This window comes from Tyto alba, unplaced genomic scaffold, assembly GCF_018691265.1.
Source record: "Tyto alba isolate M040663 unplaced genomic scaffold, T.alba_DEE_v4.0 Super-Scaffold_39, whole genome shotgun sequence".
Taxonomy (NCBI): Eukaryota; Metazoa; Chordata; class Aves; order Strigiformes; family Tytonidae; genus Tyto; species Tyto alba.
In genome coordinates this window covers 809925-831910 of record NW_024881314.1, presented here as the reverse complement: position 1 = coordinate 831910, position 21986 = coordinate 809925, and the positions used below count along the sequence as shown (strand labels likewise).

The window sequence follows — 21986 nt, the reverse complement described above, 5'->3', positions numbered from 1 at the left end:
CCACCCCCGCTGCCCCCCGGCCCCGCTGCCCCCCCCCACCCCCGGGCACCCCCGGCCCCGCTGCCCCCCGGCCCCGCTGCCCCCCCACCCTCGGGCACCCCCGGCCCCGCTGCCCCCCCCCCCCCGGGCACCCCCGGCCCCGCTGCCCCCCCCCACCCTCGGGCACCCCCGGCCCCGCTGCCCCCCGGCCCCGCTGCCCCCCCACCCTCGGGCACCCCCGGCCCCGCTGCCCCCCCCCCCGGGCACCCCCGGCCCCGCTGCTCCCCCACCCTCGGGCACCCCCGGCCCCGCTGCCCCCCGGCCCCGCTGCCCCCCCCCCCCTCGGGCACCCCCGGCCCCGCTGCCCCCCGGCCCCGCTGCCCCCCCCCCACCCTCGGGCACCCCCGGCCCCGCTGCCCGGTCCCGGTGGCCGCTCGCCCCCCTCCCCCCCCCCCCCCCCCGCACCGCTGTTCCCCGCTTGTGTGTGACTGCGGTCAAACGGAATTACTGACAGAAAACACACGGCGTGGGCTTTCCGCGAGAGGCTCCCGGGGGGAGCGGGGGGCTCCGCTTCCCGAGGGGGCGGCCGGGCTGGCTGGAGGGCGGGAGGTGTGCGGGGAGCGGAGTGAAACAGCCCGGGCAGATTTGCTCCGGGAGGCATTGCAATAAAGTGCCTTTTCCCAGGATACTCTTGCATTTCTTCTGTTCCTTATTTATAGGATCGTAACGCCCAGAAATCCTAATTGAGAGTGGAGATAAATGCTGCTGGCAGGTATCCATAGCTTTGTGAGGGAAGAATTGCGTTAACTGGATCAAAATAAAGAGCATGTCCCCTCTAAGAAGTACAACAGTATATGCAAATAAATCTGCATAGTCTCTGTCATCTTGGCTTGGTCCTCGCAATTATAACAGCATTAAGCATTTACAATAACTCTGAAACATGCTTTTAGTCAGCTCTCCTTTTTCCTCTCCCTTTTCTGCTACTTGAGGAAAGCTCTCCCCTTGGGAAATCCGCATTGTATTGTGGAAACAGTGAAATTCTCTCTGGGTGGTGTTGGCTCTGCTAATACTGGGTCAGCAGCAGTGTGGAGTCCGGGGAGTTGGTTAACTTTGTCTGTCAGTAAAAAGTCCCCCTGAAATTCCCAGTTCATTGCTTAGAGCCAAGAATACAAGAACAAAGGTAATCTTCAGGGCTTTCAAGGGACCGGGGTTTTGAAGGCTTGATTGTAATTAGCATAATTAGTGTAGAATTTTATTTTTGCATGGATAGAACTGAAAGAAAAAAGCAAAGTAATCCATTGATTTTAAATATAAAATAAACACTGGTAAGAAAGGTCCCCTTTTCCAGCCTGGAATAGGCTGAAAAGCAAACATTCTTTTTTCGGGCTTTGCTGAGAAATCACTTTTTCCATCTAAGGAAATTTTTTTTAAGTGTTGCATTTCGATTGATTTATTAATGAGCTAAAGCGTAGGCATGAGGTGCCCCTTCTCTGTATGGATTGTAAAAATCTGCCATTCACCTTTTGGAATATTTTCCTTCGTTAAGATGAAGGTAACATTTGCATCATTGAGCAGCATATGCTCAGCCCTAAATGATTTGTTGTGTTTGGCTTCTCGGGAGCTATGTGTATTTTATTCATAAGCATCGGACTGCTAATTCTGCCCCCGCTACCTCGCTGCAACAAGAAGTCACAGAGGAAAACCTTGCTTGGGCTTTACCTAAGTAGGCTACACCTGTCTGGGAGTCTCATCTGTGAAAAACAGATTGCTCGTCTTTTATCTGGAGGCAGATGTGTGTCGTATTCCAGACTTCAGTTGGGTAGAAGAGATTAAAACACACATCAATTCGCTGCGAACTTCCGATTTTTTTAAAAAGTCCCTTCCCACTTACATTCAAAATAATTAACTGAAGAATTCTCAGTTTATTTTGGTTTCCTTTTGGTTTCATTCACAGCAGTTGGGGGGGGAACCCTGTTTTTCTAACGCCCCGTCTCTGCTGGCTAAAATCTCCCGGCTTCCCTTCAGGCCACGAGGGCTCGGAGGAACGAATCGGGCGCAGCAAAGCCCCCAGTGTAGTGCGGCTGCCGGCGCGGGGCGGGAGGGCAGCACCCAGCCCGCTGCCGGGGGTCACCCCGGGGTGTGCCCGCCGAGAGGCGGGGGGACGGGCCGGCGGCGGGGGTGGACGCTGCTGCCCCACCTGCGCTGGGAAGGCAGGCAGGGTGCTGTGAAAGCGGATTGCAGCAGCCCCATAAAGCATAACAAATTGTTTTGATCTTTATTTCTCAAGGACGAACCAATTACGCCTATCAGAAGGCGAAGCCGCATGATCGAGTTTCCTTGAGTCCCTCGTTTTCGTTGCGTTAAAATGTTTTATCTGTCAGGCTGGTGTTCCCAAAGTTGGTATTAATTCAGAGCCCTGTCCCTGATCGTGAACTTGCTGTTACAGTCCAAGGTCGGGGGGTAGAAGGAGCATGTGCCAGCGGGGTGGTCAACATGTCGATGGCTGGTAACCACAAACCACATGCTGCTCTTTTCCTGGACGGGGGGAGGGAGGAATTCCAACGCTTTTAAGATACAAACAGCCTCTTCTTTGACCATCGTTAATGCCATTAACAATGCAAAGAGTGACTAACAATAATACGCTGACTTTTAGAAGCGCTGTTGATTCTGCTTCCTGGTGCCGAGCATGAAAGGATACAATTATTTCTCATAACCTTTTATTTTCCCTTTACGGCAAGCTAAGCAAAGCAAGTTTGTCAGAGGCAGAGTGCTACTAATTTGGTCTCCAGTGACCTCTGCAGCCGTGATTGGCAGGCTGGTGTCAGGAAGGAACTTGTGCCTGTGAGACAGAAATGAGCAGAACAAATGCCGTAGGACAGCTTGGGTTCCCTGGAGGACACAGGCTAAAAAAGGTGAAAGAAGTGCAATTACAGGAGGTTTTCAGCGCAGAAAGTTAATTAGCTACTAAATAGCATTTAGTGCAGTTCAACGTGGGGAAATTTATGTTTTGAAAGCAAACAGATCAATGGAAAGCCTGTGGAACAAGCTTTTGGAAAGTCCAGGTTGACATTGGTGTACTTTGTACTGTAACGTCCTGGGCAGTTTTTCACAGGTTTCCCCAACAAATAGAAAGAATTGTTCGATTTGTTTCCATGCATATTTGCAGACGTGTAGATATGCTTCCACATGAGGATGTTTTGACATTTAATTTCAGAAATTCTGGTTAGGCTCTCATCCAGACTATCTAACACCTTTTTCCCTATTCACCACGGTCGGTGTAAATGGATTCTGTTTGGGCTCTCTGAGAGAAAGGCACTTCAAGTTCCAAGTATTTTCAGCCAAAGGGTGAATTTAACACAATTCTTAACCTAGTTACTCGTCAGTGCTGATCATATGAGTATGATATGAGTAGCTGGTGCGGCTGCAGCGTTTCACTGTCGACGTCTGGCTCTGCGTGGCCCCGCTCCCCGGGAAGCGGGTGCCACCCCGCCAGTGCCCTGCCACTCCTCTGCTGCATTACACAGAACAAGCAGAAATATTTCAACTTTTTTTTTTTTTTTTTTTTTAATCCCAAATTACCAGTCTGCTTTCTTTTGCACATCTTTTGTATGTTGCTGAAGTCAGCGTGTTTCACAACTCATTATCTATGTATATTGTCAAGGACACTTCTTTCAATCAGAACAATAGATTTGAGTCCCAGCTGCCCAGTATTAGCTCAGTTTGTACAGTTGCTACACTAAATTTTTAGGTGTTTCAGGATAGCTTTGAACTTTTATTGATGGATTAATTTCTTGAAGCTATCTGTATTAGACATTTTAGGCAGCTGGTGCTGCCACGAGCTATTTCACCTTGCTGGAAAGAGGAGGAACCTAGAAGGTCAGTGCCTCTGGGGAATAGTGGAGAAACAGAGAAATCCTAACCCCTGGGGAGGAAAGGGGGCATGTAATTCCCATTACATGGCTGCTCATACATTATGATGATACTTATTGTCTGTAAATGATGCTTCACAGGCCAGCGTGCAGGAATAGCTGGGGCTGTAAGGAGAGCTGTTATTAGCCAAGACGTGCAGCGGTGATGGAGAGCCAGCTGAGGGGGGTTTGGCTCTTGCAAGAGGCTCTCTGGGAGCTGGGTTTAAACCCCGACAGGGTGGTGCACGCTGACACCTTAGGTAGCTGCCACATCATGGCTATAATCTTCAGCCCCTTTCCCTCTTATAATTACATTTGTCACATCACGTCGTAAAATGAGTTGTTAGATCTTCGTTGCTGAAATAGTCTTCCCATGTAATCGGTGCAGGTCTCTGCCCTGGCTCTGTAACAGCAATAATAATTGGGTTTATCTCTCTTTACGCTGTAGGTGTGTGCAGGTGACCGAACAGTAAGTGAGGTCCCATTACTACATTGCTGCACGTCGAAAGTGTCACTTTACCGAGCGGCTGGCCTCCTCGGGTCAGGGGGAGGATGGTGCTGCCTTACGCAAGCGCTCGCTTTCTTAGGGACTACGAAAGCTCGAGGAATGTAGACATGGTCGATTGCTGTAGCTGATTGTAGAAAATACATCACCGCTCGGTCTTGCTCGCCAGCAGGAATGGGATGTATTTTGAGACAAAGAGTAATGGGACTTCAGTAAGGGGAAAAGGCTTAAGTGGAATCATGAATATGTCCGTGGGTTTCCTGCCTCAGGTTTTGCTAATCCTCTTTTTTTTTTTTTTCCCCCTGTCCCTTTCATTCCCAGGGACTGCTGCACTTGTTCTCTTGTTTTGCTGAGCAGTGCTGTATACTAGCTGGCACTGTTTTTCCTGAATCCCACTGCCCAAAGTCTCTCTGGAATGTTCCTCCAGCTATTTGCTTTGCAGTGCTTCAGCTCCCTGCTTTTTCAAGGCACACTGGAATGAATTCCTCATCTAACAGCTATCACAGTCTGACAAATAGTGAATTCTTCTGTTGCTTCTGTGTATCTTGCGTGCCTAGTTAGAGGACTCCCCCAAATCCATCAAATTAGCATTGATCATACTACTTGTTGATACTTACATACAGAATTATCTCAATATTTAAATTATTTTAAAAAATAGTCCAACAGAGTAGAGTCTTTTCAATTTTTATTTTTTCAATCAACATACAGGAAAAAGGAATTTTAAACTCAGTGAGTTTTTTTCCTTAATTTTCACAGTGACTAAGTGTGCAGCAGTGTCTGAGGTGGTACCCTCTCTGCATCTATCCTATGTATGAATGTCCATGTTCATCAGCCTCTCTGAGGCGTGGGGTGCACAGATGTCTCTTTCAGATTTCATCTTCTACATCAGCGAAAACATTGGAATTTCCCTGGGCTGCACACTCTGAGGCACCGTGCTTACACTTGCTGGCTTTTTGCTGTCCAGAAAGGGTAAATCCACTTCCATGTCTTGCTTCAGTGTATGTTGGATGCGTGCGCAAGCTTGTAACTGGTGGCTAAATGTGAGCTGTAAACATTTGTCTTGAAGAAGCATTTCCAGAAAACAGGACATTGCCAGCACCTTTGTGACTGGTGTGTGCAGCCTCTGGGTTTTCAGGTAGCTGCTGGTGTACCCCAAGCAGATTTTGGTTCCGTAGCAGGAGGAGCTGGAGCTGGCAGTAGCACTGTGTACTGAGGAGCTGCACAGGTCCCGGGGATCAAAGGGAGCCTGCCCAGCTCTGCTGGTGGCGATCGTTTCTTGGCAGCCGTCCCTCTGCCACTGCTTGTTTGAGGTGATGCTCTTGAAGAACGGGCACGTTGGCCCCTGTGGCGAGGGAGCGCAGGACCATGATCCTCACGGCCAACCCGTCTTCCAGCCCTTTGTCGTGCTGGCCAGTTCATCTCGGCAAGAGTTTTAGAAAATCGGTTGCCTCTGCTTGGTCTTTGAGTTAGTTTGAGTCATCTCTTCCAGGAAAATCCTGTGTAACCAGCTGTGGCTGTTACGAAGTGTTGCTCCATAAATACCAGCTGCTTATAGCGAGCAGTCCAGCACAAGTGTCTTGTACTAGCGCTCCTATTACTTTTGCATTACCATGAGGTACTGAATGTTTTAGAAAGTGTTACATTTTGCAGCTTTATCAGAAAGTAATGCTTGATTTTTCACAAAGGCCGGTACAATCTTCATGGAGAAATTCGCAGGGTGCAGGCGATGGCGTGTAGCTGCGCTTGAGGCCGGAGGTATCCTGGTGTCTAACCTAGCCAAGCTGCTGCCGTTCCTCTCTGAGTGAGTTGGGGTGGCGTGTGAGCCCTGCTCGCAGGGCGATAGCGCCCTGTCACTTCCAAGACCTCAACCTCCAAATGGCTTGAATGTAAGTTTTGCCTTGATGCTTACTATCAGAAAAATGGAGCAGCAGAACCTCATGAACGGAGGAGCAGAGCTGCTCTTTTAACTGAAAGTAAAACAGACTCGGTCTCATCTCCATAATGCTGCGGAACGAGAGAAGGGGGCTCGGGGATTTATTTCCCATGCGTGTGGGCGCTCAGGTTTTGAGTCATGCTTTTGAACTGGGTGGCTCGCAGGGGCTCGGTTCAAAATTTAACCCACAGCTAACTGGGATGTCCGGAGACCTGTCCATTGGAATGCAGTGACCTGAACCGCGGGTAGATGCTGCAAATAAGGCTCGTCCCTGTGGAAGAGGCACTGTAGCCAGGCTTGGAAAGCATACTGATGTGGTGTGCTGCAGATGCATGCTGAGTGTGTGATTTTCAGCGTTCAGTGCCTACATTGTTAGATAAGCGGATTAGAAAACATTGCATAAAGTGGCATTGCAGGGGGCTGTCTTTATACCTGCTACTTGCCTTGTTTTGCAAACCCTGATTTCACAGCGGAACCCATTCAGAGCTTGCGCTGAGATTGTTCATATGTATTGGCCTTTTGAAGAATCAAGGGGTCACAGTTTCAGATTCACTTAATTCTCAAAGCAGTGATATTTTTCTTTTGGGATCAGGGCTGGTGGCGGGCATGTGGGTTTTTTTAATCTAAACTCAGTTTACTCTTAAAGATAAAAATCTGGGGCGGTGAGCTCCTAGCACATTGGAAAATGGTTGAGTTCACTTTCTCTGCGTTGCGGCGGGTTGAAGAGCTCGTGTGTAATTTCCCACTCCTTAACTCTCCGAAGTTTCAAGTTCGCAAGTGGAAACCAGTTGTCTGAAGTTTATACACGTGAATCCAGGCTTGTCAGGTCCGCTTGTAAAGGCGTAATGAGAAACTCAAGTTCAGGGGAAATACTTTTGGATCTTGCTGGTCGCCGAGGGAGTTTGCCAGGTGGGATCCCTGAAGTCTGAAGGTGCTCACTCCCCCTGTCCCCGGCGCGGTGTGGAGCAGCTTTGCTGCATGCTGAGGAGGTTGCTTGAGCTGTGGGACAAGAAGTCTTTTCCTCGGGAGGTTATTCACTACGTGCTGCTGGAGCTGCCGAAGCAGCCTGTCGAGCGCCTGCGCTTCTGCAGTCGTGTTTCTTCAATGGCCCAAGGTTTTCCATCCAGAAGGGTCATCAGTCCCAGAGACATCACAGTTTGAAGGGGTCCTGCAGCTTCGGGCTCTGCGGCGTGGGCTGGAGGGCCGGCCAGTGCCTGCTGTGCTGGTGGGGTCCCCAAACTGGTCCTTGTGCTGCGCCAAAGGAGCAGGGGACAGGCCGGTCCTCAGAGGGGTCTGGGCTGTTCCCACGCTGCACTTCTTAATTTTGCCTTCTCAAAAAGCAGTGTTTTGAGGAACGATTTTGGCTCTCCCCACTTCTGTGTGGAACTTAGGAACAGACCAAAATTAGGGTCCTCTTTTGTGATTATAGGGAATTAATTTAAATTAAAATAATTTAATCTCATATGTGGGCTGTTGGTTATTGACTCATTAGACCTGCACTGAATTTCAGGGCTCTGACAAAAGATATTTAACCTGGAGCATCTGTGGTTATTGCACGTAACTGGTCGTCTTTGGCTGATGTCTTGCGGGACTTTCTTCCTCCACGCTTGTCTGCAGGGACACGTGTGACAATCGCATGACCTGCTCCACCAGCTCTGCCTCCAGCCTCGACACCAGTGCCCAGTTCCAGGAGAATAATGGACAAATGCAGAGCACCAGATGGGACGAACAGCAGAAAGTATTTGCCCTCGAGCAGGTCTGTGGTGTCTTCAGAGTGGACCTGGGACAAATGAGATCCCTTCGCCTCTTCTTTAGGTAACGCCTTACTGTGTGTGATATCTGTGCGTGCTCGGGTCGGCGCGCGCGGGCTCTGTGGGGGCAGGTGGCTCCACTCCTCCTTGGAAGTCTTTCCCCAGTGGTTGTCTCCAGGAAAGCAAGCAGCAGCCTTCCCAGGGAGAGCCCCTGTTATGGGGCCTAAAGGACTTTTTTCCCTAGTAAGGTAAAGGTTGCTCTTAGCTATCTTACCAAAAACATTTAAAATAACTTGGAGGTGTGGAAAAAATATCTATAGTACCTTCTCCCTTGCCTTCCCCTCACCGGGGCTCCTTTAGGGTCTTGCTGCCCTTAGCCTCTTCAGTTATCTTTCAAATTATTACAAAAGTTGTTAAAAACGTTTTTCCTCCTTCTTTTCACTCTCACTCCGTGCTTCTTCAGACAATGCTGTGTGCGACCAAGTCTGCTCATCCCCGTTGGCTGACTGTGTATTGCCTTAGTGTTGCTGGGACAGACTTCTGGTGGTTTTTTTTCTCCAGGGAAGACAAAATTTAATTCCCTCGCAGGATGGAAGTGTTAAAGAGTGCCGTTAGCAGGCACGAGTGGAGCTTCTTGGGGAAATGGTCACAATGGCCATGTCACAGACTCATAGAGTATCTCAAGTTGGAAGAGACCCATAAGGATCATCAAGTCCCAGAGCTGTAAAATTACTTCTGCGCCCTGTTTTGAGGGACAACTTGGCGCTACACTTCTTTGCCATTTGCTTCCCACTCTCTCCCCTCCGCTGCTCCCCCCTCCCCGCTGGGCCCCCCCTTACCCTGGGCGATAACTGCAGGTGGTTCTCCCGTTGTTTTGCCCCACAGCGATGAGGCGTGCACCTGTGGGCAGCTGGTGGTGGCGAGCCGGGAGAGCCAGTACAAGATCTTCCATTTTCACCACGGTGGCCTGGATAAACTGTCCGAGGTGTTTCAGCAATGGAAGTACTGCACAGAGACCCACCTCAAGGACCAGGTACCTGAGCGAGGTTCACGGGACAAAGAGGCTTTTTTCCAGCAGATGTTTCACACTGCACGTTTTTAGCCAGGGCAGGGTGTTGGGGGAATGAAGGTATGAGTTCTCGTCGGCAGGTCAGGCAGGAAGATACGACGTGTTGGGTGTTGCTTGGGACGCCACTGTGAGTTGGGCGCGAGGTCTCTCTCGTACTTGCTCGTCCCCATCCAGTCCTGTTCTGCCTGTGGGATGTGGGGGGAGGTGACCCAGAGGGCTTGCTTGGGTGGTTCTTTTGCTGGACCCGACAGGTCAGCACTGTGCTTTAGGCATGTAAGGTGGCTTGGAAACCTGCAGTGGTAGGTCTGAAATCGTCAGAGTCTTTCATCCATTTTGTGAAGCGTAGCACGCTGCTTCGGAAAATGTTTTGACAAGGCATCTTGCCATATTTTGTTCAATCTACATACAAATGTGATAAGAGCTCTTTAATTATCTGTTTAAGATACTGTATGTGCTTATTAGAAACAGTGATTTTTAAATTTCCATCCTTCCCACAGAGCCCCCTGCTGCTTTTCTTATTATGGTCGCATGGGCTCACTTTTTGCATTGAACAACCTTTGATTTTTAAATTAAATGTCAGCTGCAGTCTTGCACTGGGATCATGAGTGCCCTTAGAGAGCCTGGCAGTGCAGTTCCCTGCTTGCCTAACAGCAATCCCTTTGTATATGGCCAATCATATGTAATTTATTGCAGGCATTCCTGGCAGGGTGAAGTTTTGCTGTAAGCAGCATTAATTCAGTTTCAGGTCAGGGATAAGATTGGGGGAGGAACGGAAACAATTTTTTTTTTAAGATGAAGCTGGTTTGTGGTGCTCGGATTTTTAATTATTCTAATCACTCTTGCTATGGTAATGGTTGGAATTCAAAAAAAAAAAAAAAAAAAAAAAACCTCCCCAAGTGCAGCGCCTCAGTGCTTAATCCTACGCGAACCATGCAAAAAGGTTTTCCTGCTCTGAAAACCGCCGGGTTTCATACTCTGCTGCTGTCTCTGGCTCCTGCCTCCAGTTCTGTGTTTTGCTTTCCCCCGTTCAGCAGCTGACTGATGAGAAAACATGTATGCAGTTCTCCATCCGCCGCCCCAAGCTGCCCTCCTCGGAAACCCACCCGGAGGAGAACACGTACAAGCGCCTGGATGTGTCTGCCTGGCTCCGTCACCTGAATGAGTCCGGACAGGTGGAAGAGGAATACAAGCTGCAGAAGGTGAGGGGGGGCCGCTCCCCTTCTGATCCTTTCCCTCTTGCCGCCCAGGGCGAGTCCCCAGGTGGAAGCTTTTCTCCCTGGGAGTTTGCTTTCGCGCTGGGCGTAAAAACTGGGCGTTTGAGAGTGTAAATGCTTGGCTGGAGGTCTTGCGGGGACTGCAGATGCATCTGCTGCAGGCGGGATGGCAGAGCATCGCCCTGACCCAGGAGGGGCCGGCTTCTGCTGCCCCTTTGAATTAGTAAAGCAACGTGTCCAGTGCCAGACGTGTTTGCAAAATGCAGCGCGAGTAAATCAAAGAGAGAAAAATTGAGATTACTGTATGAAATAATGCAGGGCTTGCGGGGGAGCACCAGGTCCAGGTCCTGAGAGAGAAGTTTGCAGTGAAATGCAGTGTCTCCAAGATTGAGGATTAAGCCGTGACATGAGAACGACACGTTAATCATAGAGCCTCTCCAGGGGGGGTTATTGACATTGAAATGAGCCCGATTTGTGTCTCGTCTGGGAATAGAAGGCCAGCACTTTCCCTCTACACATGTGCAAATTGCAGGAGCTTGAATCAAGGCGTCACTTGTCAGGAAAGAACTGCAAAGCCACCAAAGCATAGTAGTGGGCAGTTTCTTGTTGCTGTTTTTGAGAATGTTAAAACTGTACCAGTCATAACTTTTGCTCCTTCTTCCAGGCCATTTTCTTTGGTGGGATTGATATTTCCATCCGTGGGGAGGTGTGGCCCTTTCTGCTGCACTACTACAGCTACGAGTCCACCTCTGAAGAGAGGGAGGCACTGAGACTGCAGAAGAGGAAGGAGTACTTTGAGATTCAGGAGAAAAGGTAACAGAGCAGCTTTACCCTCCCCTGCTCATCTCGCCTCCGGCCTGAGGTTGCAGTGATGCCGCTGGTGACGTACAGAGTCTCAGCCTCCTTCGCTTCGGGAGAAGCTGATTGGAGTAGAGAAGCGAGAGGGATGGCAAGGGAGGGGTAGCAGGCACAGCTGACCTGAGAGTCTAGAGCTAATACCGTACAGCTCAAGCCTTATCTTACTTGGGGTCTTGAAAGAGGCTCGTCAGTACCAGGGAGGGAAGCTTATCTTGTGAGCAGGACTGCGAGCTGAGTGGGCTTGGTTTAGCACACAAAAGGTGAGAGCGGGATCTTATATTTCTTTGTAAATATATCTGGATGTAAAAATTGGAAGGAAGAAGAGATATCTGATTCAATAAAGTTATTACTGCAAGAACTCTGTGTTGTAATCTAGTTGTGGGTACATTTAAGCTGGAGAGGGACAGTAGTGTTATTAATTAGGAGACAATCAAAACAGAGTGGTGAGTTCTGGTGTGCCACCCACAAGGAGCAGTGGAGAGCAGAGTCCGACTGCTTCTGAAGTGGAGTTTGTCACAGAAAACACATCGTGTTATCCCATTTATGACCCAGGAGGCTCCCTCTAGTAATCCGTTTGGACTGAAAATTTGCTGTTCTGGACAGACCTGCTTGTCTGTTTTTCAGGTGATGAGAAAACCGTACAGGAGTAGTTTTTCTCTGAAAACTCAAGCTGAAATAAGGCTTGTTGTTCCTTGTAGCAATCATATTCCTCTCTTGGAAATGTACTCCTGTTGCTGCTCAATTTTCAGGCTTTCGATGACTCCAGATGAACAGAAGGATTTTTGGTGCAAAGTACAGTTCACGGTAGATAAAGACGTCGTGAGGACCGACCGCAGCAACCAGTTCTTTCGAGGGGAGGACAACCCAAATGTGGAAACCATGAGGTGAAGTGTCTGATTTTAGCGCCCAGAACAACGCGTCCTGCTGAATGTATAGAAAACCCGGTCAGCCCCCGGCCCAGGCTGCCTGGGTCGCTGCCCTGGCGGTGCTGGAGAGCACCGTGCGTAGGGTGACTGGTACCACGCGGTGAAAAACCAGGGACTTCTTCCCAGTGCTTTCACTGCTGCTTTAGCTGCCGACTTCCCAAAAGATCCCTGCTGCCCTCCCCCAGCCCCTGCCCAGCCGGGCACACCAGCGGGGTCAGCCCTCTGTGCCTACGGGACAGTCCCGGCTGTTGCCGCAGGGTTGTGGGCAGTTGCTTGGGTCAGTGGTTCTCCCGATGGGCTGGAGGATGGGCACACCAGAGTCTGCTTCATGGGCGTGTGACCTGGAAAGCCGTGCCTGCAAAACGGTTGGATTTCAGCTAACAGCGTGGCTTGGAGCCCCACCGATGCGCCGGCATCAGCTCTCCTTTCCCACAGGCCCTGCATTTCTGCCCTCTTAGTCTTTTTAAATTCTCGTTTTCTTTCCGTGTTTTGGTGGCTGTGTACTGAAATCCTGGAGTTTGTTCCACTGGGTGCTTGCAGCAGGGTTTGACTGTACGTGCTAAAGCACCTTCCAGCAGGGTCGTGTGTCTTTGGCCCTGACACGAACTGTGTCGCTTGTTCCTACTGCGCTGCTCCCAGCGGGCTGCCCTGCGGTGGGGAAACGGGAGTTCTGCTCAAATCCGTGGTCTTAGGCTGCCGTTGGCCATCCGGGAGCCTCTCTGGAAGGATGCAAAATGTTGTAATACTAAAAAATAAGGAGAGTTCCGCTAAGGCACAGTGTCAGTATATCTTGGTTATGCTGCTTCTGGGGAGAGCAGTTCTGTGGGATGCAACATGCTGCACAGATGCTCGAAGGTTCACAAGCCTCCGGGTGCAAGTGCAAGTTAATCTTTCAGCTGGCAGGAGCGATCTGCTGCTCTTCTGTGCTTTGCCTGGCTCTGCCCGTACGGGGGGAGCTGGGGTAGGAGGGAAGGGGTGCTGCCCTCTCCCTGTCTCACCTCTCCGTTTGCATCTCTTCCTCAGGAGGATCTTGCTGAACTATGCAGTATTTAACCCAACAATTGGATACTCCCAGGGGATGTCTGACCTGGTTGCCCCACTCCTGGCTGAGGTCCTAGACGAGTCGGATACTTTCTGGTGCTTTGTAGGACTGATGCAGAACACGATCTTCATCAGCTCACCCCGGGATGAGGATATGGAGAAGCAGCTGGTGAGACTGAATGCTGAGCTCCCTTTAGCCCTGCCTTGAGCTTCTCCTCTCCCCAGTCAAATTAGAAGAATGCCGTCAAGCAGTTACCTGGGCTGTTGGGTTCCAGCATGCCAGCTCACACTCCAAAGCCACGGAATACCTCGTGGATAAAATTGATCCTGGGTGATTGGGGCACACCAGAGGGAGTTACAGCCAATAAATTGCCAGAGTAAAGTTTCCTTGGCTATGCTAAAGGGTCCCAATTCAAGGAATCTTTTATGATCAAATGTATTTAGGATGCTGCTTGCTTTGACTTTGCACTTTTCTCAGGTGGTGAAGAGTCGCGGGTTTGTTTTTGTCCTGATTCTGGGGCGTTTGGTGTCAGTGAGGCAGAGAAGTTGATTGAGCTGCAGCCCTCTTCTTTCTAGCTTACTTTTTAAGGTCTTAATCTTTTTAATAGATGTTTTAAATTATGTCCAAATGTAAAGCCTTGCATATCTGACAGAGTTTCTTAAAATAAGGTGATCTTGTTTAAAAATAGGAGCTTTTTAGGTTTTAACATGAACGTCAGTTGTTGTCTGGTTAAAATCCTGAAAAATCCGTTCTAAACCTGAACAGTCCTGTCCGGGTCATGATAGCACCAATTTAAAGCGGTAAATTTGGAGCAGAAACCCCATGGGGGGCTGCTGGTGGGGCGCAGTTACTTAACGATTTGTGCACTGTAGTGTGCCTGTATAGTCAGGCTTTCCAAAACCGCTTCATATCGCTCGGCCTCAGCTGAAATGAAATATTGCCGGAGATAGCCGTGTCCTTTCTTCTCTCTAGTTGTGAAGGCTCTGGCCTCTTTCCTCAGCCTGAATCTCTCCCCTTCTTTCTTCTCACAATGTCGCTGCCATGGGATGGTTTTTTTCTCACCCTCCATCCTCCCTTGTGAAATAGCAGCCGTGGGCTGTGAGCCCTGGCCTCTTGCGATAGCTCCGAGCGCTGTGCTCCGGCAGCCCGGCCGTAAGGCTGGGGCTGTCTGTGGGAGGAGGAGCGTGGCCAGCCCTGCGGGAGCCCAGCGCCGGCGCAGGGCGCGGGGGCTCCCCGGGGCGGCGCGGGGGCGCCCCTGCGCGCGGGGCAGCGGCTCCGCTCAGAGCGTCTTTTCCAGATGTACCTGCGAGAGCTGCTACGGCTCATGCACCCGCGCTTCTACCAGCACCTCGCTTCCTTGGGAGAGGATGGCCTGCAGATGCTCTTCTGTCACCGTTGGATCCTCCTCTGTTTTAAACGTGAATTTCCCGACGCCGAGGCTTTGCGCATGTGGGAGGCGTGCTGGGCTCACTATCAGGTTAGAGAGCTGGCCGGGGGCTCAGCGTGCACGGGGCGACTGCCTCGGTTGCACAGTTTCCTTAAAGGCTCTTAGTAGTAAAGTGCCCCAAATAAGTAGCTGTTACCGAGGGTCTGTAACTATCGAAGAGGTCTAGCTGTCTGGCCGGAGGATGGAGGCCTGCCTCTCCTGCTCGAGGATGCCTAGGCTTCAGAAGGAGGTTTTTCGCAAAGCGCTGAACATTGACTGCTGGCAAACATCTTCCCCAAAATCACTAGTCGGCTTTGAAAGCTGTGCTGCAAACCTTGCTGCCACGCTCACTGTAAAGGCAAGAGACTTTGATTCAGAATTCACCTTCTGAACATCACTAGGCAAAACTGGAAGGAGCACAAAAGCTCTGCTAAGGACATGCTTGTGGCGGGTGGGGAGGGTAAGTCAGACCTCTGCCTCCACCGGCGGTACTCCAGCCCCTGTTTTCTCATTGCAGACTGACTACTTCCACCTCTTCATCTGTGTGGCCATCGTGGTGATTTATGGGGATGATGTGATTGAACAACAGCTGGCCACCGACCAGATGCTGCTGCATTTCGGCAACCTGGCTATGCACATGAACGGAGAACTCGTACTCAGGAAGGTAAATGCCCGTGGGCTGGGACTCAGGTCCAAGAGATGAGTCAGAGCGTTGAGAAAATCAGGGACTGATGATGAATCTTCCGCGTCTCCTGTATCCCCCTGCACGTCTGGAGCCTGGGAGGGTCGGATGCTGCTGTTTGCCTGGAAACAAGTTTTGCAGAAGTAAGGGGGAGTTGCAGAGTGCTTAGGGGGTGACGGGGTGCACACGCTCAGGGAAATGGCAGAGCGAGCTGTTCGTCTCTGTGCCCCGCTGCCCAGTCTGCCTGGGGCTGGGGGACCTGGCCGTGCCCCCGGCGCCTCGGTCACCCTTCGGCTTTGGGCTCAGGAGGGACGCTCCTTTGCTGAAGCCCTGACTCTCCTGAGGCAGAAGGAGGAGGCAGGAGCCCCCGGGCTGCCCCTGCTCCCCATGTTTGTCCCTGGCGAGGAGGGAATGTCTGTGTCTCTCTCCCCTCTAGGCGAGGAGTCTGCTCTATCAGTTCCACCTGCTACCCCGCATCCCCTGCAGCCTGCACGACCTGTGCAAGCTGTGCGGGACAGGAATGTGGGACAGCGGCTTCATCCCCGCTGTGGAGTGCTCCGGCCATCACCCCGAGTCCGAGAGCTGCCCCTACGGGGGGCTGGCAGAAGTGTCTTCTCCTAAACCAGGAGCCGAAGGCAAGAGAGGCTTGAAAACACGGGACGTCTTTGCTTTCCGAAAATAGCTGGAGAGGAACAGGGAGTGACAGCGGAAGAGGGAAAGGCAGGAAGGATGTGCATAGGAAGAAATGTTGAAGACAAAAATGGAGGGATCAGGACTCCTGAGGAGAACTGAAAGGTGGAGAATGGAAGAGGAATTAAATCACCCTGCAGGGGAAGCAAATTCCAGTGCAGTGGTGGTGGAACCTGAACAAAATGCATCAAACCAGGAACAGTGTTTGCACGTGTTTGGATTTGATTTTGTTAGAAAAAAATGTTTTTTCTAGGTCTTAACAAGGACTTTTTATTCTGCCTCTGGGATTGGACTGGTTAGCAACCAGGACTTTGTTACTTGCTGATGAGAAATGAGAATACTAAAGAGAGCCAAGTACAACCAGCAGCGTTTGTGGGTCCGGTGGAGGGAGCAGAGCTGGGGCAAGACCTCTGCCTGCGATGTCCCCTCACCCAGAGCACACCATGCACACACACTCTCTGCTTCAACCAAAATGTGCAGCTTAGTGGCTTCTCTCTAAAGCCATAAAGACCGTTTTAAATATAATCTGCCAAAAATAAAACTGCAGACTCTTGGGCCTGCAGGGAAGGTGTCTGCTTTGTTGGCGAGGAAGAACTGGTCACCTAAAGGTCTTGTCTCTCACCTTTTCTTTTTTTACATGGTATACTGGCATGAATTTTTTTTCCCATTTGCACAGAAAGTGTACAGCCACAGGTCTTAAAGCACTGCTTTTCTGTAGTCAGGTTATTTCACAGACACCTTCCAAAGTTTACTTCTTCGTGACATTACAGCAAAGCTGTTTCTTTCTGCTGACAGCTACCGACTTCAGACACTTGTTTATGGAAGTCTGTTGCTTCCAGAATGTTTCCCGTTGTGTTTCCTTTGGCTCTTCTCAATTACTGAATATTTACTGTCCTCACCTGTCTTTGCCATAGGCTGTAGCACATACACTCCAAGCGGGCTTTAGGCTCTTCGCTTGGTGCCCGTAGTGCATCCTCTTCCCCATCCCAAAGTGAAAATGAAACTCAGTTTGTTGCAGTCATTTTTGCTGAGCTCCGTCTCTCATAAGGTTTCCCCTGGAGTAGGTTTGAAAGGACAGCGTGTTTCTCCTCTTGTCCTCTATAAAATTTGCCAACTAGAAGTGGAGCTGCGGCCTTGAGCACAGCCACGTTGCCAAATGTCCTTACCGAATTCAGTGGCATCCCAAGGTGTGTCCTGAGCCAGCGTTTGTGCCAAACAGAGCCAGGGGAATAGTTTCCTTGTAAGAATGAGGAAGGAGACGAGGTGACAGCGGGCTGTGCCGGCTTTGCTGCACCCCTCTGCGTGGTGCCGCAGGGCCTGCGGTCTTTCCCAGTTGTCTCCCTCTCACCTCGACCACGCCGCTCCTCGGTCTTGGTCTGGCGGGGGGCGAGTCCGCGCTCCCTTTTCAGCTTTGTCCGTCGGGCTTGTCCGTCCTGTGGCAGCACGTGGGGGGAAACCCTGTATCCATCCCCGTGCATAGCGCTGCGGCCGATTCCTGCCTCTGACAAGCAAATTTCTCTGAAATCTGGCTGCAAGGCCTTACCCACAGCCTGTTCTGGAGCCCGCGTGCCCCGTACCTGCCGGGAGGTGAGGCTGGCAACGGGGGGGCTTCGTGCCAAACCCAAGTGCGCGCCGTGTTTGTAAGGGGAGGAGGACTTGACCGTATGCAGGCACCGCGCCAAAGACCGGCTGTTGCGGGGCAGAAGGACAGTTTGGCTCCCGATCTGCGTGCCTTCCATTCAGAGGATGAAAAAACTTCCCCTCGATGAGGGCAACGGTGAAACCTGCGGTATCGCACGCCGCCGGAGCAGCCCGGCTTCGAGCGGGACCGAGCGGCGAGGCTGCGGGCGCCTGCCGGGCTCGGCGGAGGTCACACCTCGCACGCGGGCTGGGGGCTGCTTTGCCGTGAAGCAGGGAGTTCTTCGGGATTTATAATGTTTCGGTGAATAATAAAAGTCCGTGTGAGGCGTGCGTGTGGTGGGCTGCTGGGCGGGCTGGGTGCCGTTCGCGAGCATCGGGGCGCAGCAGCGCGCGGCGAGAGGCCGTCCCCGCAGCTCGGGGGGCCGGGCGGGTGCTGCTCTGCCCCCCGGCTCCGCCGGCTCCTGCCCCCGCGTCCACCCAGCTGCACGCTCGGAGCGGCCGGTGCCCGCACTGGGGTCGGAGAGACCACCCGTCGGCAGGGACACCGGGAGCTGGTTTCTGTGTCTGGAGCGGCGCTGAGCCGGGGGGGAGCGCGTCGCTGGGAGCAGCGTGCCGCCCCTCGGCCCCCTCTCCTGTGCCCCGCGTCCCCCGGCGGTCCCGCTGCCAGCAGATTGCTGGTGATTTTCTACGGCAGCAGCCCTTGTGCTCGCCGCTGGGAGCTCCCCGAGCTCCCGTCAGACACTCGCCTCACCTTTGCAACAGAGAAATAAAGACACAAAGCCGATAACCCGGCTGCTCCCCGCTTACCAGCAGCAGTCGCGTCCCGAGTGACTCGATGCCAGGCTCGGCCTGTTCATTTACCCCCGATGCCATTAGTAAATTCACACTGGATACCCGCAAATTCTGAGCTTGTTTTGGGTGGGAGGTGCAGGGCCGGGGGGGTGTGGAGCCGACCTGGAGCCCTCTGGCAGCAGCTGGGGTAAGGTCAGGAGCAGCCTTGGGGTTCCGCTGCAGTGAAAGAAAGGCAACAAGTCAAGCGCTGGAGAGGGAGCAGGTTTCTGACCTGTCCCCAAGATCCCCGTTTCCCTTGTGACACTCTCTGCCTTCTGAAAATAAAAAAAAAAAAAACAGAAACGAGCAAAAAAGACGCAAAGCCTCAGGCCCCTGCAAAGGAGTAAAGTGGATCCTAGAAACAATGACCCTCATGTGGCTTCTCTCCTGAATCGCTGCCCTGTTCATTGAATCAGCTGCAGCTGAGCAGCCAAAAATAGCCCCTTGCAAAGGTAAATAGTCAGCATAAGCCTCTTTAGACTCAGCCTTGAGCTGACACATCCTTCTGCCTCCTGGTGCCGGGGGGGAAGGGGAGCAGGAAAAAAAGAAAACCGAGTCCTCGCTCCCGGCAGCGGTAACACTACGCTTTGTAATCCCAGCGGGGAACCCGATCGCCCGCATCTGGCCAGCCCAGGAGACCGGTGCGCAGCTCGGCCGCGCTGCCCGGGTCCGGGCTGTGTTTGGACTTGGCTGTTGGGCTGCGGCGTTCAAGGGACGCTGCCCGTCAAATGAAAAATTACAGTTCGCGAGAACAAAGGGACTCACCTGAGTTATTACAGGCACCAAAGAATCTGAAACCCAACTCAGCTTGTCCCCCGTGGGCTGGCTGATTAATCCCCGTGTCTCTCTGCTTGGGTCATAAAAACAGACCAGTCTGGCCGGCTGCAGTCCACGGCCACAGCCCGCTCCAGGGCGCTGGCCCAGCCCTGCCCTGCTCGCGCTCTCCGCTTTGGGGAAGGCTCCGCGCGCCGTTTATTTCTCTCATCGGAACATTTAAAAACGCGACGTGCGATGAGGTTTCGCACCACCTGGGAAGAAAAGCCGGGGCTGGGGGGGAGTCCCCAGCAGAGCCCGCGGGAGCCGGGCCAGCAGCGCTGGCTTGGACGTGCCGCGGGGCTGCCGGTGCCTCGGAGCATCCCGGGGAGCGGCCGGGCTGGCGCTGCCGGCCCCGAGCCGCCGGGGCACTGCTGGAGGAAGCCCTCCCCCGCGCCCCGTCCCTTCCCCACCTGAGGCGGCACCCCAAAAGCTGCCGGGTCCCCCCGCCCCCCCTCTCCCCGTAGGCTGCTCCAGAACCAGGTCGCTCTAACTGCAAGGCTGGAAATTTGGAGGAAGCTCCTTAAATATTTTTGTGGCCTATTTTATTGCAGTCCGCGCTTCAGCCAAGAGCTTCGACAGCATCCAAGTACCCAAAAATCGCTGCTCTTTGAATGGAGTTCGTTTCTTCTTCTAGTTATGAAAGGCAACTCTCTCTTCGTTCGAGCTTTAAAAGGGCTTTGAAAAATAGTTCTGCTGTGAAGGTCTGGGCTCCCCTGCTTCAAAACCTCTCCAGGTCACAGTGCTGAGCTCTGGCCTCCCTTCGGGCTGTGCCTGCTGCCGAGCTGAGCTTTTTCCCGTGTCCTGCATCCCTCACGGCAGGTTCCTGAGGTCCCGGTTCACTTTCCTCCCGCGCAAACTGAAGTTTTCTAAGAAAAAAGCAGGGTCTTTTCAGAGCTTGTCTTCTGCCCGTGCCCCACAGCCGGTGCCCATCACCGCTGCTCCTGGCCTGCACGCCCCGCTGTCGCACCGCTGGTCTCTGCCCGCGGGCCCCCGTCCCCAGCTGAGCTAACCTGGGGCAGGAGGAAGCTGAGCAGAGTGCAAGGATGGTCCAGCCAGGGAATCAGGCCCTTCCTCGCATACTGTAGGGTTTCTGCCTTCGAAAACCAATTTTTAGGCAATTTTGGTGTTGTAGTCTGGAAAGTGCAGTGGCCAAGTGGTGTGTGTGGTACCTTAACTGCTGAAATCTAATGTCTAAGCGTGCAGCAGGAGCTCTGTGACCGCTCACGTCCACAGGGCCAGCCTCAAACGTGTTAAAAAAAAGGCCAATATTTAAAGATACTCGATCTGCTGAACCCACCTACAGCCGTTTGCCTCGATGTGCACGCAGGACCCCTTTCCAGCAGCACGAGGTCTACAGGACAGCGGCTGCACACACACTCACACCCCCCCCCAAACGGCATCGCAGGGTGGGGGGGTGCAGCGGTGGGTGCCGGGGCAGAGCACCCCGGGGTGCTGCCACGCTCAGCCCTGGGCTCCTCCACCATCCGCCAGCGAGCTGGACGCCGTTCGCTATTTTAAGAACTCTCTGAAGATCCCGTGGTTTGGGGAGGCTTCTCCAGCCCGGTTTTGCAAGAGCATATTCACCTGCCAGGCAGAGCGGTGTGTGTCTGGATGCTGCTGGTTTTAATAAGAAAATATTTGGGTAATGTTGTCATAATGTTGTCATGAAGCAAGTCTTGGTAATGAACCCAACAGGCTGGTTTGGTTTTGGGGTGAATTGAATGCACCGAGCCGTCGCCCGGGTCACTTGCCGAAGGCGTCTCGAGGGGTCTCCTCGTCGGGGCTGGGGCAGCACCCACGGACCCGCTTGGCTGTAACAGCCCCCAGCTGGCCCGGGGGGGGGAAACACCACCCCGGTGCTTCAACCCAGGGAGAGCAAAAATAAATGTTATGCTTGAAACCGATAAAGGAAACACAGCTGACAGACGCAGTCGGAGCTTGAGCGATTCTCCAGAGAGGGGGTTCTGGCCGTGCAAGCTGTTGGGGTCTCCAGCAGCCGCGTGGGCGTGGGGCGTGGGGCTCGGAGGGGGACGCCGGGGCTGCGCCGGGCTCCCACCCACGGTGTCGGGACGAGCCGTGCCCAGGGCAGGGACTGTCCCCATCCCCTTTTCCCTCTCGTGGAAGGCTGGGCTCAGCCCCCCGGCCCCCAGGAATCGGGGAGATCCCTGCCCACCCTCATGGCTTTGGTGGTTTGTTTCCAAACCCATCATTGTCTGCAAGCTGCTGTCATTTAAACTGATGTTCTGCAGCTCACCTTCAAAACAAAGCCCCAGCCAGTCTCATGGGAAGAGAATATCAAAGGGGGTTGGGTTTTTTTTCCTCTGTTTCCCCTTGCAAGCTCACTCTGTTCTGTTCGGCAGGCTGATATCTCTGCAAATAAATAAATAAATAAAGCCATGCCACGGTGCAGTGGTACAAAAAGCAGAAAAACAAAGCGAAATCAAAATGCATCCTCGTGTTAAAAGTCCTGGGAGCCGCCTCTGGGACCACAACTTGTGAGCATGGACACCCAGGTTAGGATTTGTTTTCACACTGGGAGCTGCTCCACCCCGATGTTGCTCTGGCTGAACCACGAAATGTCCTCCCGTGTTTTGCTGGGCTCAGAGGGTTGGAGGTTCACCCTGACGACGTTGCAGCAACTCTACTACAGGTGCTTTTTTTAAGCAGAATTAGCCAAGTGACTGGCCTTGCGCAAGGTCTTCTCAACAGAGGAAA

General features: G+C 52.5%; 1 protein-coding gene across 9 annotated transcripts in view; it reads left to right on the top strand.

Annotated features, from left to right (window-relative positions):
• Positions 1-17950, top strand: part of TBC1D16 (TBC1 domain family member 16) — a 32794-nt gene extending 14844 nt beyond the window's left edge. For 8 of the 9 annotated variants that reach the window (XM_042802329.1, XM_042802328.1, XM_032989951.2 and 5 more), the window contains 9 exons: positions 7943-8140; positions 8962-9109; positions 10177-10344; positions 11024-11172; positions 11967-12101; positions 13167-13353; positions 14483-14662; positions 15129-15275; positions 15730-17950. In XM_042802329.1, coding sequence (XP_042658263.1) covers positions 7943-8140; positions 8962-9109; positions 10177-10344; positions 11024-11172; positions 11967-12101; positions 13167-13353; positions 14483-14662; positions 15129-15275; positions 15730-15975 — 1558 coding nt within the window. In that variant the 3' untranslated portion in view covers positions 15976-17950. The remainder of the gene's footprint in view (positions 1-7942; positions 8141-8961; positions 9110-10176; positions 10345-11023; positions 11173-11966; positions 12102-13166; positions 13354-14482; positions 14663-15128; positions 15276-15729) is intronic. The other variant, XM_032989954.2, reaches the window with a different exon arrangement.
• The last annotated feature ends 4036 nt before the right edge of the window (positions 17951-21986 follow it).